The sequence below is a fragment of the Gossypium raimondii genome, unplaced genomic scaffold, assembly GCF_025698545.1.
Source record: "Gossypium raimondii isolate GPD5lz unplaced genomic scaffold, ASM2569854v1 Contig00306, whole genome shotgun sequence".
NCBI lineage: Eukaryota > Viridiplantae > Streptophyta > Magnoliopsida > Malvales > Malvaceae > Gossypium > Gossypium raimondii.
In genome coordinates, this window is record NW_026291406.1 from 20001 (window position 1) to 34116 (window position 14116).

At 34.2% G+C, this 14116-nt stretch overlaps 3 protein-coding genes, 2 non-coding genes and 3 pseudogenes across 5 annotated transcripts; 5 read left to right on the forward strand and 3 right to left on the reverse strand.

The window, feature by feature from the left end:
* LOC128038753 (ATP synthase subunit beta, chloroplastic-like) overlaps positions 1–638 on the reverse strand; it is a 3672-nt pseudogene extending 3034 nt beyond the window's left edge.
* A 215-nt stretch (positions 639–853) lies between these two features.
* LOC128038754 (ribulose bisphosphate carboxylase large chain-like) lies at positions 854–2609 on the forward strand. The gene is given in 2 exon segments (XM_052627422.1): positions 854–1365; positions 1368–2609. Coding segments are annotated over 2 exon segments (1437 nt in total). The 5' UTR covers positions 854–1049; the 3' UTR covers positions 2489–2609.
* A 149-nt stretch (positions 2610–2758) lies between these two features.
* LOC128038752 (acetyl-coenzyme A carboxylase carboxyl transferase subunit beta, chloroplastic-like) lies at positions 2759–4692 on the forward strand (annotated as a pseudogene).
* Positions 4693–5176: 484 nt separating this feature from the next.
* Positions 5177–7440, forward strand: LOC128038757 (photosystem I assembly protein Ycf4-like; annotated as a pseudogene).
* Positions 7441–7517: 77 nt separating this feature from the next.
* LOC128038756 (chloroplast envelope membrane protein-like) lies at positions 7518–8214 on the forward strand. The gene is given in 2 exon segments (XM_052627424.1): positions 7518–7965; positions 7968–8214. Coding segments are annotated over 2 exon segments (687 nt in total). The 3' UTR covers positions 8207–8214.
* A 217-nt stretch (positions 8215–8431) lies between these two features.
* On the forward strand, positions 8432–11003 carry LOC128038755 (cytochrome f). Its single transcript, XM_052627423.1, has one exon. The coding sequence runs from the start codon at positions 8439–8441 to the stop codon at positions 9399–9401; it is 963 nt and encodes a 320-aa protein (XP_052483383.1). The 5' UTR covers positions 8432–8438; the 3' UTR covers positions 9402–11003.
* Positions 11004–12714: 1711 nt separating this feature from the next.
* TRNAW-CCA (transfer RNA tryptophan (anticodon CCA)) lies at positions 12715–12788 on the reverse strand. The gene has a single exon. It is a non-coding gene; the product is annotated as a tRNA-Trp (tRNA).
* Positions 12789–12971: 183 nt separating this feature from the next.
* TRNAP-UGG (transfer RNA proline (anticodon UGG)) lies at positions 12972–13045 on the reverse strand. The gene has a single exon. It is a non-coding gene; the product is annotated as a tRNA-Pro (tRNA).
* Positions 13046–14116: the final 1071 nt, after the last annotated feature.

A 14116-nucleotide genomic window follows, 5' to 3' on the forward strand; every position in this document is an offset into this window, starting at 1 on the left:
GATTTATTTTCATAATAAAGTGAAATATGTCAATTTTTTTTCCAAAATTATCTAATACAAAAAAAATCTTCGACAGGAGGTTGATCGGTTAATTCAATAAGAAATGGGGGTTAGCGCTCGATTTCGTTGGTCCCATCCAATTCAAGTGCATGCAATTGGATTGTTTCCTTATTCAATGAAGGAATTTTTAAGTTCAACCAACCTATTTTGAAAATAGGAAGTGGATAAATAAAAATTTTGGGAGAGTCTTTCATTTGTCCATCATTATAGGCAACACCATCCATATTATCTATGGAATTCGAACCCGAACTCTATTTATGATTCCTTATTTCTATCTCATTAGCCTTGTTTCAATTTCATTTCGTATTTTATTTTAGCATATCGATTTTTTTTTTACTTTACGTCCAACCTCTCCCCCCTTTTTCCATCTATATTCCCCTTTTTTTCATTTCAGGGCCGAATTACGCCTGTTTTCACATCTAGGATTTACATATACAACATATATTACTGTCAAGGGTGAATTTATTATTTCTTATTATTGAGCTTATAATATATAATTTATATTAGATGTTAGAATATTAATTCTATTATATATTTATCTATTCTATTATATATATATTCTAATATATATTAGTATTAGAATTTATTTATCTATTCTAATATATATTAGTATTAGAATTTATTTATCTATTTTATTAATTTATTTATCTATTTTATTTATAATATATTAGAATATTATATTAATATTATTTTATATTATTTATCTATTTCTATTTTATTTATTTCATTTGCATTTAGAATTTGGATTCAAAAAAAAGTAAGGAATTAGAAACTTGAAAAACACGGATCGGGTTGCGCCATACATATGAAAGAATATAGAATAATGATGTATTTGGCGAATCAAATACCATGGTCTAATAAGGAACCTTTCGGATTCGTTGATAATTTTTTGAAAGATTTCTTCGAAAAGGTTTCATTAACTCCTCATTTATATCGAGTAGACCTTGTTGTTGCGAGAATTCTTAATTCATGAGTTGTAGGAGGGACTTATGTCACCACAAACAGAGACTAAAGCAAGTGTTGGATTCAAAGCTGGTGTTAAAGAGTATAAATTGACTTATTATACTCCTCAATATGAAGTCAAAGATACTGATATCTTGGCAGCCTTCCGAGTAACTCCTCAACCCGGAGTTCCGCCTGAGGAAGCAGGGGCCGCGGTAGCTGCTGAATCTTCTACTGGTACATGGACAACCGTGTGGACCGATGGGCTTACCAGCCTTGATCGTTACAAAGGGCGATGCTACCACATTGAGCCCGTTCCTGGAGAAGAAGATCAATATATATGTTATGTAGCTTACCCTTTAGACCTTTTGAAGAAGGTTCTGTTACTAACATGTTTACTTCCATTGTGGGTAATGTATTTGGGTTCAAAGCCCTGCGCGCTCTACGTCTAGAGGATCTGCGAATCCCTACTGCTTATGTTAAAACTTTCCAAGGCCCGCCTCATGGCATCCAGGTTGAAAGAGATAAATTGAACAAGTATGGTCGCCCCCTATTAGGATGTACTATTAAACCTAAATTGGGGTTATCCGCTAAGAACTACGGTAGAGCAGTTTATGAATGTCTACGTGGCGGGCTTGATTTTACCAAAGATGATGAGAATGTGAACTCCCAACCATTTATGCGCTGGAGAGACCGTTTCTTATTTTGTGCCGAAGCAATTTATAAATCACAGGCTGAAACAGGTGAAATCAAAGGGCATTACTTGAATGCTACTGCAGGTACATGTGAAGAAATGATCAAAAGGGCCGTGTGTGCTAGAGAATTGGGAGTTCCTATCGTAATGCACGACTACTTAACAGGTGGGTTCACTGCAAATACTAGCTTGGCTCGTTATTGCCGAGATAATGGTCTACTTCTTCACATCCATCGCGCAATGCACGCAGTTATTGATAGACAGAAGAATCATGGTATGCACTTTCGTGTACTAGCTAAAGCTTTACGTATGTCTGGTGGAGATCATATTCACGCTGGTACAGTAGTAGGTAAACTTGAAGGAGAAAGGGACATAACTTTGGGCTTTGTTGATTTACTACGTGATGATTTTATTGAAAAAGATCGAAGCCGTGGTATTTATTTCACTCAAGATTGGGTTTCTATGCCAGGTGTTCTGCCCGTAGCTTCGGGGGGTATTCACGTTTGGCATATGCCTGCTTTGACCGAGATCTTTGGAGATGATTCCGTACTACAATTCGGTGGAGGAACTTTAGGACACCCTTGGGGAAATGCACCGGGTGCCGTAGCTAATCGAGTAGCTTTAGAAGCATGTGTACAAGCTCGTAATGAGGGACGTGACCTTGCCCGCGAGGGTAATGAAATTATCCGCGAGGCTAGCAAATGGAGTCCTGAACTAGCTGCTGCTTGTGAAGTATGGAAGGCGATCAAATTTGAATTCGACGCAGTGGATAAATTAGATAAACCAGCTTGATAAATCAAATTTGAATTCGAAGCAATGGATACTTTGTAATCCAGTAATTACTGTCGGTTTGTTGAATTGCAATTAAACTCGGCCCAATCTTTTACTAAAAGGATTGAGCCGATTCTATTGTCTATATTTTTGATAGATATATTTTTATCTAGATATACAAGATTTTAAATACAAAAATAAAAGACTAAACACAACTCAAATTTTCTCCTGGGTCCATAATTAATCCTATGTATGGATCCTTAGGATTGGTGTATTCTTTTCTATCCTATATACCACGGTTTCGGATCATGGATCGAGCCAAGCATCACAACTTCTTCTACCCATCCTGTATGTTGTCCTTTTGGCTCCGTGTTGGAATAGAAACTTATTGTATTGTATTAGTAGACGAGATTTTACGAAAAAGGTTCTTGATAGGAGAAAAATTTCTTTTTTCCATTTTTTCAGTGCGGATTTTACACAACATGGGGAAATCACTATTTCTAATTGAAAATTGATATTTCTAATTCAAAAGAAAAAAGAGCTCTATCATATATAATGAACTGCTACTCCAGGTTCTCACAAAAGGGAATCGTTTCTTTCAATATTCACTCATTGTTCGTTAATAACCCTAGTGATTGTATCTAGTATGCGTATTCTGATAGGAAATAAAATATTCAATTGATTTTTCATCGAATGACTATTCATCTACTGTACTTTCATGGAAATAGAGGCAAGAAAGCTCTATGGAAAAATCATGGTTCAATTTGATCTTGTCTAAGGGAGAATTAGAATACAGATGTGGGCTAAGTAAATCAATGGATAGCCACCTTGGTCCTGTTGAAAATACTACTGTAAACGAAGACCCGACTAGAAATGATACGGATAAAAACATTCATGATTGTAGTGACAGCTCTAGTTATTACAGTAAGGTTGATCATTTAGTTGACGTCAAAGACATTCGGAATTTCATTTCTGATGACACCTTTTTAATTAGGGATAGTAATCAGGACCGTTATTCCATATATTTTGATAGTGAAAATCAAATTTTGAGCTTAACAATGATCATTCTTTTTGAGTGAACTAGAAAGTTTTTTATAGTTATCATAATTCTAGTTATATGAATAATGGATCGAAAAATGATGAGTCCCACTATCATTTTAACTTGGATGATAATGATACTAACTATGGTTGGAATAATCACATTAATAGTTGTATTGACTCTTATCTTCGTTCTCAAATCTGTATTGATAGTTCCATTTTAAGTGGTAGTGACAATTCCAATGATAATTATATTTATAATTACATTTGCGGCGAAGGTGGAAATAGTAGTGAAGGCAAGAATTTCGATATAATAACTCGTGAAAATGGTAATGATTTAACTCTAAAAGAAAGTTCTAATGATCTCGATCTATACAAGGATTTGTGGGTTCAATGCGAATGCGAAAATTGTTATGGAGTAAATTATAAGAAATCGCTTAATTCAAAATGAATATTTGTGAACAATGTGGATATCATTTGAAAATGAGGAGTTCAGATAGAATCGAACTTTCGATTGATCCAGGCACTTGGGGTCCTATGGATGAAGACATGATCTCTCTGGATCCCATTGAATTTCAGTCTGAAGAAGAGCTTTATAAAGATCGTATTGACTTTTATCAAAGAAAGACAGGATTAACTGAGGCTATTCAAACAGGCACGGGTCAACTAAACGGTATTCCTATAGCAATCGGGGTTATGGATTTTCAGTTTATGGGGGGGAGTATGGGATCCGTAGTAGGCGAGAAAATCACCCGTTTGATCGAATATGCTACCAATAATTTTTTACCTCTTATTCTAGTGTGTGCTTCCGGAGGAGCACGCATGCAAGAAGGAAGTTTGAGCTTGATGCAAATGGCTAAAATATCTTCCGCTTTATATGATTATCAATCAAATAAAAGTTATTTTATGTATCAATTCTTACATCTCCTACTACTGGTGGAGTGACCGCGAGTTTTGGTATGTTGGGGGATATCATTATTGCTGAACCCAATGCCTATATTGCATTTGCGGGTAAAAGAGTAATTGAGCAAACATTGAATAAAACAATACCGGAAGGTTCACAGGCGGCTGAATATTTATTCCATAAGGGTTTATTCGATCCAATCGTACCACGTAATCCTTTAAAAGGTGTTCTGAGTGAGTTAGTTCAGCTCCACGGTTTTTTCCGTTGAATCAAAATTCAATCAAGTAGAGTCTTAAGTGAAATTTTTGATTTGTAGTGAAAAGGTAGTTAGTTAGTTTATCAGAATCAAAGTCAAAGCCCATTACGCGGGCTTTGACTTTGTGACAAAAAAGGAATTGTCGAAAACAAATTATGTGGATAATTATTATTATCATTATCCGATATTACTAATGAGTAAACCTCTAGCAACAAGATAAAAGCGAATTTTTCCTTCTGTGAAATGAAATTGAATTTGGAGAGACAAATAAAACGAATTTGATCTTCCTCTATTGCGTATGTATATATAATTTAAATAGAGAAAAATAGAATAGAAATATAGAGTTTTGCATCTTTCTATATCTCCCGAAAATTCTATTTTACTAATAATCCCTGTTCTTGGATCGGATTCTAACGAATCGAATCTTTCGACAATTTGTAATAAACTCTTTCTTTAGTAAATTCAAAATTCAAATTAGAAGACAAGAACAATAGAATAATAAGAAAAGTAAGAATAAAGTAAGATAATAAAGAAAGTGGATTATCTTATCATATACACCTATTTTATTTGATTTAAAAAGATGGGCAAGTCCTTTTATTTAATTCTACATTCCTTGCACTTATTAGATATCTATTAGATATATAGACTCGCTTAGATATACTTAGTATTTAGATATAATTAGTATAATATACCAATTATAATATAATCGTTATAAGATATATTTCTAACTAAACAATATAACAATAACAGGTACAAATATTAAATTGAGGTACCCATTTTATGACAACTTTCAGCAGTTTTCCCTCTATTTTTGTGCCTTTAGTAGGCCTAGTATTTCCGGCAATTGCAATGGCTTCTTTATCTTTGTATGTTCAAAAAACTAAGATTTTTTAGATTCGATGGGGCCAAGACCAAATCTTATCTATTTTTTTTTCAAGACTTAGATGTCATGGATACCTATTTAGTAGAATATTGTAGAACATCCGGCTTACCCGAACCGAACATAAATGAAAAAGCCCCTCTTATGCATACGTAAACATGGTATAGGGTTAAATGAATTATAGCAAGTGGATCGGTACCGAACGGATGTATGAAATTAAAGTCTATATATCTAGTAGATCCGTATAGGCGATCATATAAAGGGGATGATTTTAGATCGAAGCAATTTGATGAATTCCTTCTAAAAGTTCATATCAAAATAGTCCTAGTTGATGAGAGTTACTTCGGAAACAAAAAAAGTAAAGTCGAATTTTTTTGGTTATTCTCTCAATTCGAATAAAATGCAACTGGATCTAGTATGTATGAGTTGGCGATCAGAATCTATATGGATAGAATTTATAGTGGGATCTCGAAAAACAAGCAATTTCTGCTGGGCCTTTATCCTTTTTTTTGGTTCATTAGGGTTTTATTAGTTGGAACTTCTAGTTATCTTGGTAGGAATTTGATATCTTTATTTCCGTCTCAGCAAATAGTTTTTTTTCCACAAGGAATCGTGATGTCTTTCTATGGGATCGCAGGCCTCTTTATTAGTTCCTATTTGTGGTGCACAATTTTTTGGAATGTAGGCAGTGGTTATGATCGATTCGATAGAAAGGAGGGAATAGTATGTATTTTTCGTTGGGGTTTTCCTGGAAAAAATCGTCGCATCTTTCTACGATTCCTTATGAAAGATATTCAGTCCATCAGAATAGAAGTTAAAGAGGGTATTTATGCTCGTCGTGTCCTTTATATGGAAATCAGAGGCCAGGGGGCCGTTCCCTTGACTCGTACTGATGAGAATTTGACTCCCCGCGAAATTGAACAAAAAGCTGCTGAATTGGCCTATTTTTTGCGTGTACCGATTGAAGTCTTTTGAAATGAATTGCAGAATAAAAGCTTTCTCGCCGGGAGGAAAAAGCTCAATCCAAGAATCCTCTTTTTTCTATAGCAGAACTAAACTGAAGTTTCTTCAGAATGCCCATTCAAACCAAAGCGGACGTATACGGAAGAGTCATAACATAAAAAAACAGTTTTTTTTGTCCACAAAAATAGTTTTTTATGCGTCTGTAAATGTAAAACCGCTCAACTTAATTCAGTAACAAAATAAGCAAGAAATCGAAATACTGGATTCATCTCATATATCAAAGTATTTCGAAATAAAGACTTTCGCTTTTTATTTGCAATATTTGGAGTTGATACGTGAGATACAGATAGATCATATCTTGTAAATTTTCTCTACTTTTCTTTTCTCAATCGGCCCCTCCCCTTTTATCCTTTCTTTTGTGCTCCTTAAGAACTAAAGAACTAAACAAGTGGATTTCTTTCTTATAACATAATGATAAACGTAATGATACCTTTTCTGTCTTTTTTTGTCACTCATTTTTGATCAGCATAATATTTTTCCTAATTTTTTTTTTCAATTATTGCTGGACTCTAGACTCTATATAGTTTAGATAACCCGCGAAAATTTTCGACATATTTGATTGCGATCTTGATATAGACAGGGCGCTCCTTCGTCTCAAAATCTGAATAGAACAATCTTTATTATTTGAAGCGGTTCTTTCGGGCAGTTATCAAAAGAGGGCAATTGCTTCGAATTTGATCAATTGAGATATCTGGAAACAATAACAATATCAATATAACAATAATATATATATTTCATTCGAATTCAAAGTGGATTCTTATTTTCTATATTCTGTATTCTTTTTAGATTCAATTAGATTCAAGGGCTAAGCACTGAATCAAAAAAAAAACAGAGAATAGATTCATGGGCCCCTACTTTATAATATAATGAAAGGCATGCTTGATAGAAAGATTAGATCACATAAAGTCAACGAATGAGGTGGGTTCATTAACAACTCACAGATGAAAAAATGGCAAAAAAGAAAGCATTCACTCCCCTTCTATATCTTGCATCTATAGTATTTTTGCCCTGGTGGATCTCTCTCTCATTTAATAAAAGTCTGAAATCTTGGATTACTAATTGGTGGGATACTAGGCAATCCGAAACTTTTTTGAATGATATTCAAGAAAAGAGTATTCTAGAACAATTCATAGAAGTAGAGGAACTCTTCCTGTTGGACGAAATGATAAAAGAATACCCGGAAACACATCTACAAAAGCTTCGTATAGGAATCCAAAAAGAAACGATCCAATTGATCAAGCTGCACAATGAGGATCATATCCATACGATTTTGCACTTCTCGACCAATCTAATCTGTTTCGTTATTCTAAGTGGTTATTCTATTTTGGGGAATGAAGAACTTCTTATTCTTAACTCTTGGGTTCAAGAATTCCTATATAATTTAAGCGACACAATAAAAGCTTTTCTATTCTTTTATTAACAGATTTATGTATAGGATTTCATTCGCCCCACGGTTGGGAACTAATGATTGGCTCTATATACAAAGATTTTGGATTTGCTCATAATGATCAAATTATATCTGGTCTTGTTTCTACCTTTCCAGTCATTCTAGATACAATTTTTAAATATTGGATCTTTCGTTATTTAAATCGTGTATCTCCGTCACTTGTAGTTATTTATCATTCAATGAATGACTGAAAAATGATTCACGGATTCAATTATAATCTTTCTTACTTTCGAGATAAGCAAAGCATGCAAAGTCGTACTTACTTTACTCTTTCTACCCATCAGGAGAATACAATTTCTCCTCTGTTTCAGTCATTTTTTTTTCAGTTTTCAGTAAAAGTAAATAGCAGAATCGTGGCTAGGGAACTATACTAGTGACCTACCTAATTTTATTGTAGAAATTTTCGGGATCAATGATTGGACCATGCAAACTAGAAATACTTTTTCTTGGATAAAGGAGGAGATTACTCGATCCATTTCCGTATCGCTCATGATCTATATAATAACCGGGGCTTCCATTTCAAATGCATATCCCATTTTTGCGCAGCAGGGGTATGAAAATCCACGAGAAGCAACTGGGCGTATTGTATGTGCCAATTGCCATTTAGCGAATAAACCCGTGGATATTGAGGTTCCACAAGCGGTACTTCCTGATACTGTATTTGAAGCGGTTGTTAGAATTCCTTATGATATGCAACTGAAACAAGTTCTTGCTAATGGTAAGAAAGGGGCTTTGAATGTGGGTGCTGTTCTTATTTTACCAGAGGGGTTTGAGTTAGCCCCGCCTGATCGTATTTCGCCCGAGATGAAAGAAAAGATAGGCAATCTGTCTTTTCAGAACTACCGCCCCACTAAGAAAAATATTCTTGTGATAGGTCCTGTTCCTGGTAAAAAATATAGTGAAATCACCTTTCCTATTCTTTCCCCAGACCCTGCTAGTAATAAGGATGTTCATTTCTTAAAATATCCCATATACGTAGGCGGCAACAGGGGAAGGGGCCAGATTTATCCCGACGGGAACAAAAGTAACAATACTGTTTATAATGCTACGGCAGCAGGTATAGTAAGCAAAATCATACGAAAAGAAAAAGGGGGGTACGAAATAACCATAACGGATGCCTTGGATGGACATCAAGTGGTTGATATTATCCCCCCAGGACCAGAACTTCTTGTTTCAGAGGGTGAATCTATCAAACTCGATCAACCATTAACAATTAATCCTAATGTGGGTGGATTTGGTCAGGGGGATGCAGAAATAGTACTTCAAGACCCACTACGCGTCCAAGGTCTTTTGTTCTTCTTGGCATCTATTGTTTTTGCACAAATCTTTTTGGTTCTTAAAAAGAAACAGTTTGAGAAGGTTCAAGTGTCCGAAATGAATTTCTAGATCTGTGGATTTATCAACATCAAATTTGTAAAAAAGAACAAATTCTTCCTGGCAATTAGGTTAGGTATAATGAAAAAAAGGATGAAAAGTCTTTTGCTTGTTTCTATTCTTTCTCTAGGAATTGCTTTTACCGCATTCAAAACAAAATATGTATATTGTGAAGAAGACTATTTGTCTTTACCTCTTTTTTTTTCTTTTTTCAATCTAAATTGGACTAAATTGGGGGGGGTAATTATATTCCTATTGTCAGTGTCAGATTAAAATGTTACAGAATCGTTTTGTTTTCTAAATTCAATTTGAGTAGATACTAAACATAAGATAAGTAAGTGGAGAATAGAAAGGAAGGATAAATGAGGGGAACAAATAATTACAGGGAGTATTCTTCGTCTTTCTAGCCTTCGACACAAGAAAAGGGTGTGTAAAATTCCTTTTCTTGTGTCGAAATAATAACAATTACGGGACCCGTTCGTCAAAGATTTCTATTCTTAGTTTCGATTTTTCCCGATTTTTCAGAACCCTTTATTTTTTCGATTTACTTATAATAGAATAAGTAATAAGGATAATATAATAAGTATAAAATAAGTCGAAATAAGTATAATATACTAAGTAATGGACAACCAAAAAAAAGAGAAGGAATCCTTACCGATTTTTTTTGATAAAATAGAATCAAGGCGATAAACTTATAAAATAATTTCAAACTTTGATGAAATACTAAAATAAATCGAGTAAGGTTAGACTAGTCTAGAAAAGGTTTGATTGATATCTGGTCGACAGAAAAAAAAGAAATATTAAATATATATTGTGTCATCCAATTGAGTGATTCCTTTTTTTCTTCTAACCTTGAAAGTATCGATAGATACTATCGAAGAGCAGATGCTATGAATCAATTAATTGAAATTGAGTTCATTTTCAAAAAATCATCGGAAAAAGTGATCCATTTGTTGTCATTTATACGACCAAAATATAATGATCATGATCATTAAGAATTCAACAGGACCCTTCCTCGCGAATCAGACAAAGAAAGAGGAGGCGGGCCCGTTGAGTTCTTACACTTTCATGCCTATAACTTAGTTCGTCCCATTATCCATTATTCCATATTACAGGGATGAACCCAATCCAGAATATGAACCATAAAAGAAAATACCTATTAAACCGATCACAGGAATACCAGTTACCGTACCTATTATCCAAAGAGGAATCCTTCCAGTAGTATCGGCCATTTATCCCGCTTCCCTCCGCATTTCATCAAGTGGTCATGCTAAAGACATAAACAGTCATAGATAATTATGAGATACAATCCTTCCGAATGGGATAAGATAATTCCTACTATTATTTAGTATTCTACTACTCTTTTTTTTCTTAATTGAAGAAATAATTGGAAAATAAAACAGCAAGTACAAAAATGAGTAATAACCCCCAGTAGAGACTGGTACGATTCAATTCAACATTTTGTTCGTTCGGGTTTGATTGTGTCATAGCTCTATAATTAATTCGAATTAGGTTTATCGTTGGATGAACTGCATTGCTGATATTGACCCCAAAAAAGAAACGGTAGGTACAGCTAGTCCGTGAACAGCCAACCATCGCACTGTAAAAATTGGATAGGTTCGATCTATGGTCATTGGGTCCTCCTAAAAAGATCTACTAAATTCATCGAGTTGTTCCAAAGAATCAAAACGGCCAGTTATTAATGGAATTCCTTGTCGGCTCTCTGTAAAATACTCGTTTGGACGAGGGCTTCCAAACACATCATAAGCTAAACCTGTGCTGACGAATAACCAACCCGCGATGAATAGGGAAGGTATAGTAATACTATGAATGACCCAGTATCGAATACTGGTAATAATATCAGCAAAAGAACGTTCTCCTGTGCTTCCAGACATGCCGAGCTCCACATATTCTTGTAGGGGATCGATTCCGTAAAAGATGGGATCAGTAAATGGGAATTCACCGAAACTCAATCTTTGTGAGATCGTCAATATTGTACCAAAGGTATTTTTAGAGTATACCGAATCAGTATAGCTATCCTTCTTCTGACACAGCAACGCAATTTCAAACAGTATATCGACGTGAAGTGCTAGATAATTTCTTTCTTCTTCTTGCTTGTCGATGTATAACCAGGTATCATGCAATAGAAAATTCCTCAAATTCCTGGAGGTATTGGCTTGGGCCTAGAAACGGCGGATCAGGTAACCCGTGAATCCAACGAGTTGGTTTATAATAATTCATGAAGGAAATTATCATATTTCCGCAAGTCAATTAGATGCGAAATATAAAAATTGACTTTTTTTCGTAGTTGCACAAGAGGTTTTGTTTTTTGTTGGAAGCCCTCTTTTTTTTTTATTTTAAGGAATTGCTTAGTCGTCTAGTAACAAGTAAGAGTAGTCGATAGTATTAGATATAGATAAAAAAAAAAGAGCAAGGAATAAAAAAAAATTCTACTAATCAATATTTGTGAGGCGGCCTTTCTTGTATTCTTGTATTAGATCCAAAGGTTTTTTCTTGACCTAACTACAAAGATGATGAATCGATTTCTTTTTCTTTTCTACTCTTGTCCTGCCGCTCTATTTTTGTGAATACCGTTTATAATGATTGATGAAGCAAAAAATTTCAATTGAACTTATTATTTCAATTGGTATTTTTGCTTATCCCCCTCTCGTTTAAAAATTGAAACTTAGGTAAGTGCTTTATAAACATATGTATAAAAGAACATATTTCATTTAGCTCCTTCATGCCTACTATAACTAGTTATTTCGGTTTTTTACTAGCGGCTTTAACTATAACCTCAGCTTTATTTATTGGTCTGAGTAAGATACGACTTATTTGAAAATTAATTCAATGAACGAACAATTCATAAAAACAAAGCTTTCTGTCCTATTCCATATATTCTCTAGCTCCTTACCGTGTTAATTATCAATTATTAGGTATTGATATTCATGGGCAATAGAAATTAATATTTAGGGATAGATATTACCTTTCTTTTTCTCCTTTCAAATAAATTGAAATGATTGAAGTTTTTCTATTTGGAATCGTCTTAGGTCTAATTCCTATTACTTTGGCTGGATTATTCGTAACCGCATATTTACAATACAGACGTGGTGATCAGTTGGACCTTTGATTAATTAACATACCTTTTTTGGATTAATTAACATACCTTTTTTTGACTGACCCCTTTAATTCTTAAATTTTTGAATTTCAATTTATTTAATAATTTGAATTTTATAATTTAATCCAAGGAGGTCAAATTCGAATTGCTGTTCAATTTTTTTTTTTTTTCAGTTCGGTGTAATTTTCGACCTAACAAGAGCGGAATCACGCTCTGTAGGATTTGAACCTACGACATTGGGTTTTGGAGACCCACGTTCTACCGAACTGAACTAAGAGCGCTTTCTTATCATAATAAATAAGACTGTAAAAAAGAGGATTCTTTTATTTTATAACCCCAATACATCGCGCACAACTATACTATCATATATCATATATAATATGAGAAAATGATAGATTATGTATGCTTAATTTTAATCAATCTAAAACGACTCCCTCGTTACTGCTCAAAGGAGAAGTAATAGGTAGGGATGACAGGATTTGAACCTGTGACATTTTGTACCCAAAACAAACGCGCTACCAAGCTGCGCTACATCCCTTTCAATTGGCCTACAATGTCATTGTAGAGAATCCCTGTCTTGTTTTCCACACCCTTATTTCATCTATTGATATACAAAACGGATCTTTCCATTTCCTCTTTTTGGTCTCATATCATATAACAACCATATAATGAATAATAAATGAATATTTTTAGCGGGAATTCTCAGGCGGAAAGGGACCTATTTTGTTTTGCTGTTTTAAGAAAGGGAAAATCTTATCTATCGAATCATTGTACATTTTAATTTGAATTAGGAATTCCGGGTACAAATAGACAAATCCAAGTGGTCTTTAACCACACATACATGCGATTATATATGTATTACCATAATGTAATACGATAAAGAAGGAGGATTTTAAATGCGAGATCTAAAAACATATCTTTCCGTAGCACCGGTACTAAGTACTCTCTGGTTCGGTTCTTTAGCGGGTTTATTAATAGAGATCAATCGTTTCTTCCCGGATGCGTTAACATTCCCTTTTTTTTAATTCTAGTTATTGCCGCGGGACGGGGCGAAAAAGATTAGATCGAGATACAATCAAATATCTGTGACTACTCTCTCGCCCCCCCTTTTTTTAGTTTTTTTTTTCGAATTAGATAAGAATTAGATAAAATAAATAAGGAAGGTAGAACGAAAAAAGTAGATTCAACCTCACCGAAACTCGGGTTCAAGCTCCAATTAAATTACTAGTAGAGCGAAAAGAGAAATGTGGCTGGAACAACAGTATCCTACAAGATACTTAAAGAAAATACCGTACGGTGGTTTGATTCTAAATAGAGTTCGAAATCGTTGTATTACTTATTCTTATTATTTACTATTACTCTAAATCTATATTGATTTACTATATTGATTGCAACAAAATCTTTCAAGATTTGGTTTTGAGTTAGCAACTTTTATTTCTTTTTTTTTTTCATTCCTTTCTTCTTCGCTTTTGATCGGAAAATAGAAAAGTTGGGTGAATTAAAAACTCAAAGGAGGTTCATGGCCAAGAGTAAAGATGTCCGAGTAACGATTATTTTGGAATGTACCAGTTGTGTTCGAAACGGCGTTAATAAGGAATCAACGGGTATT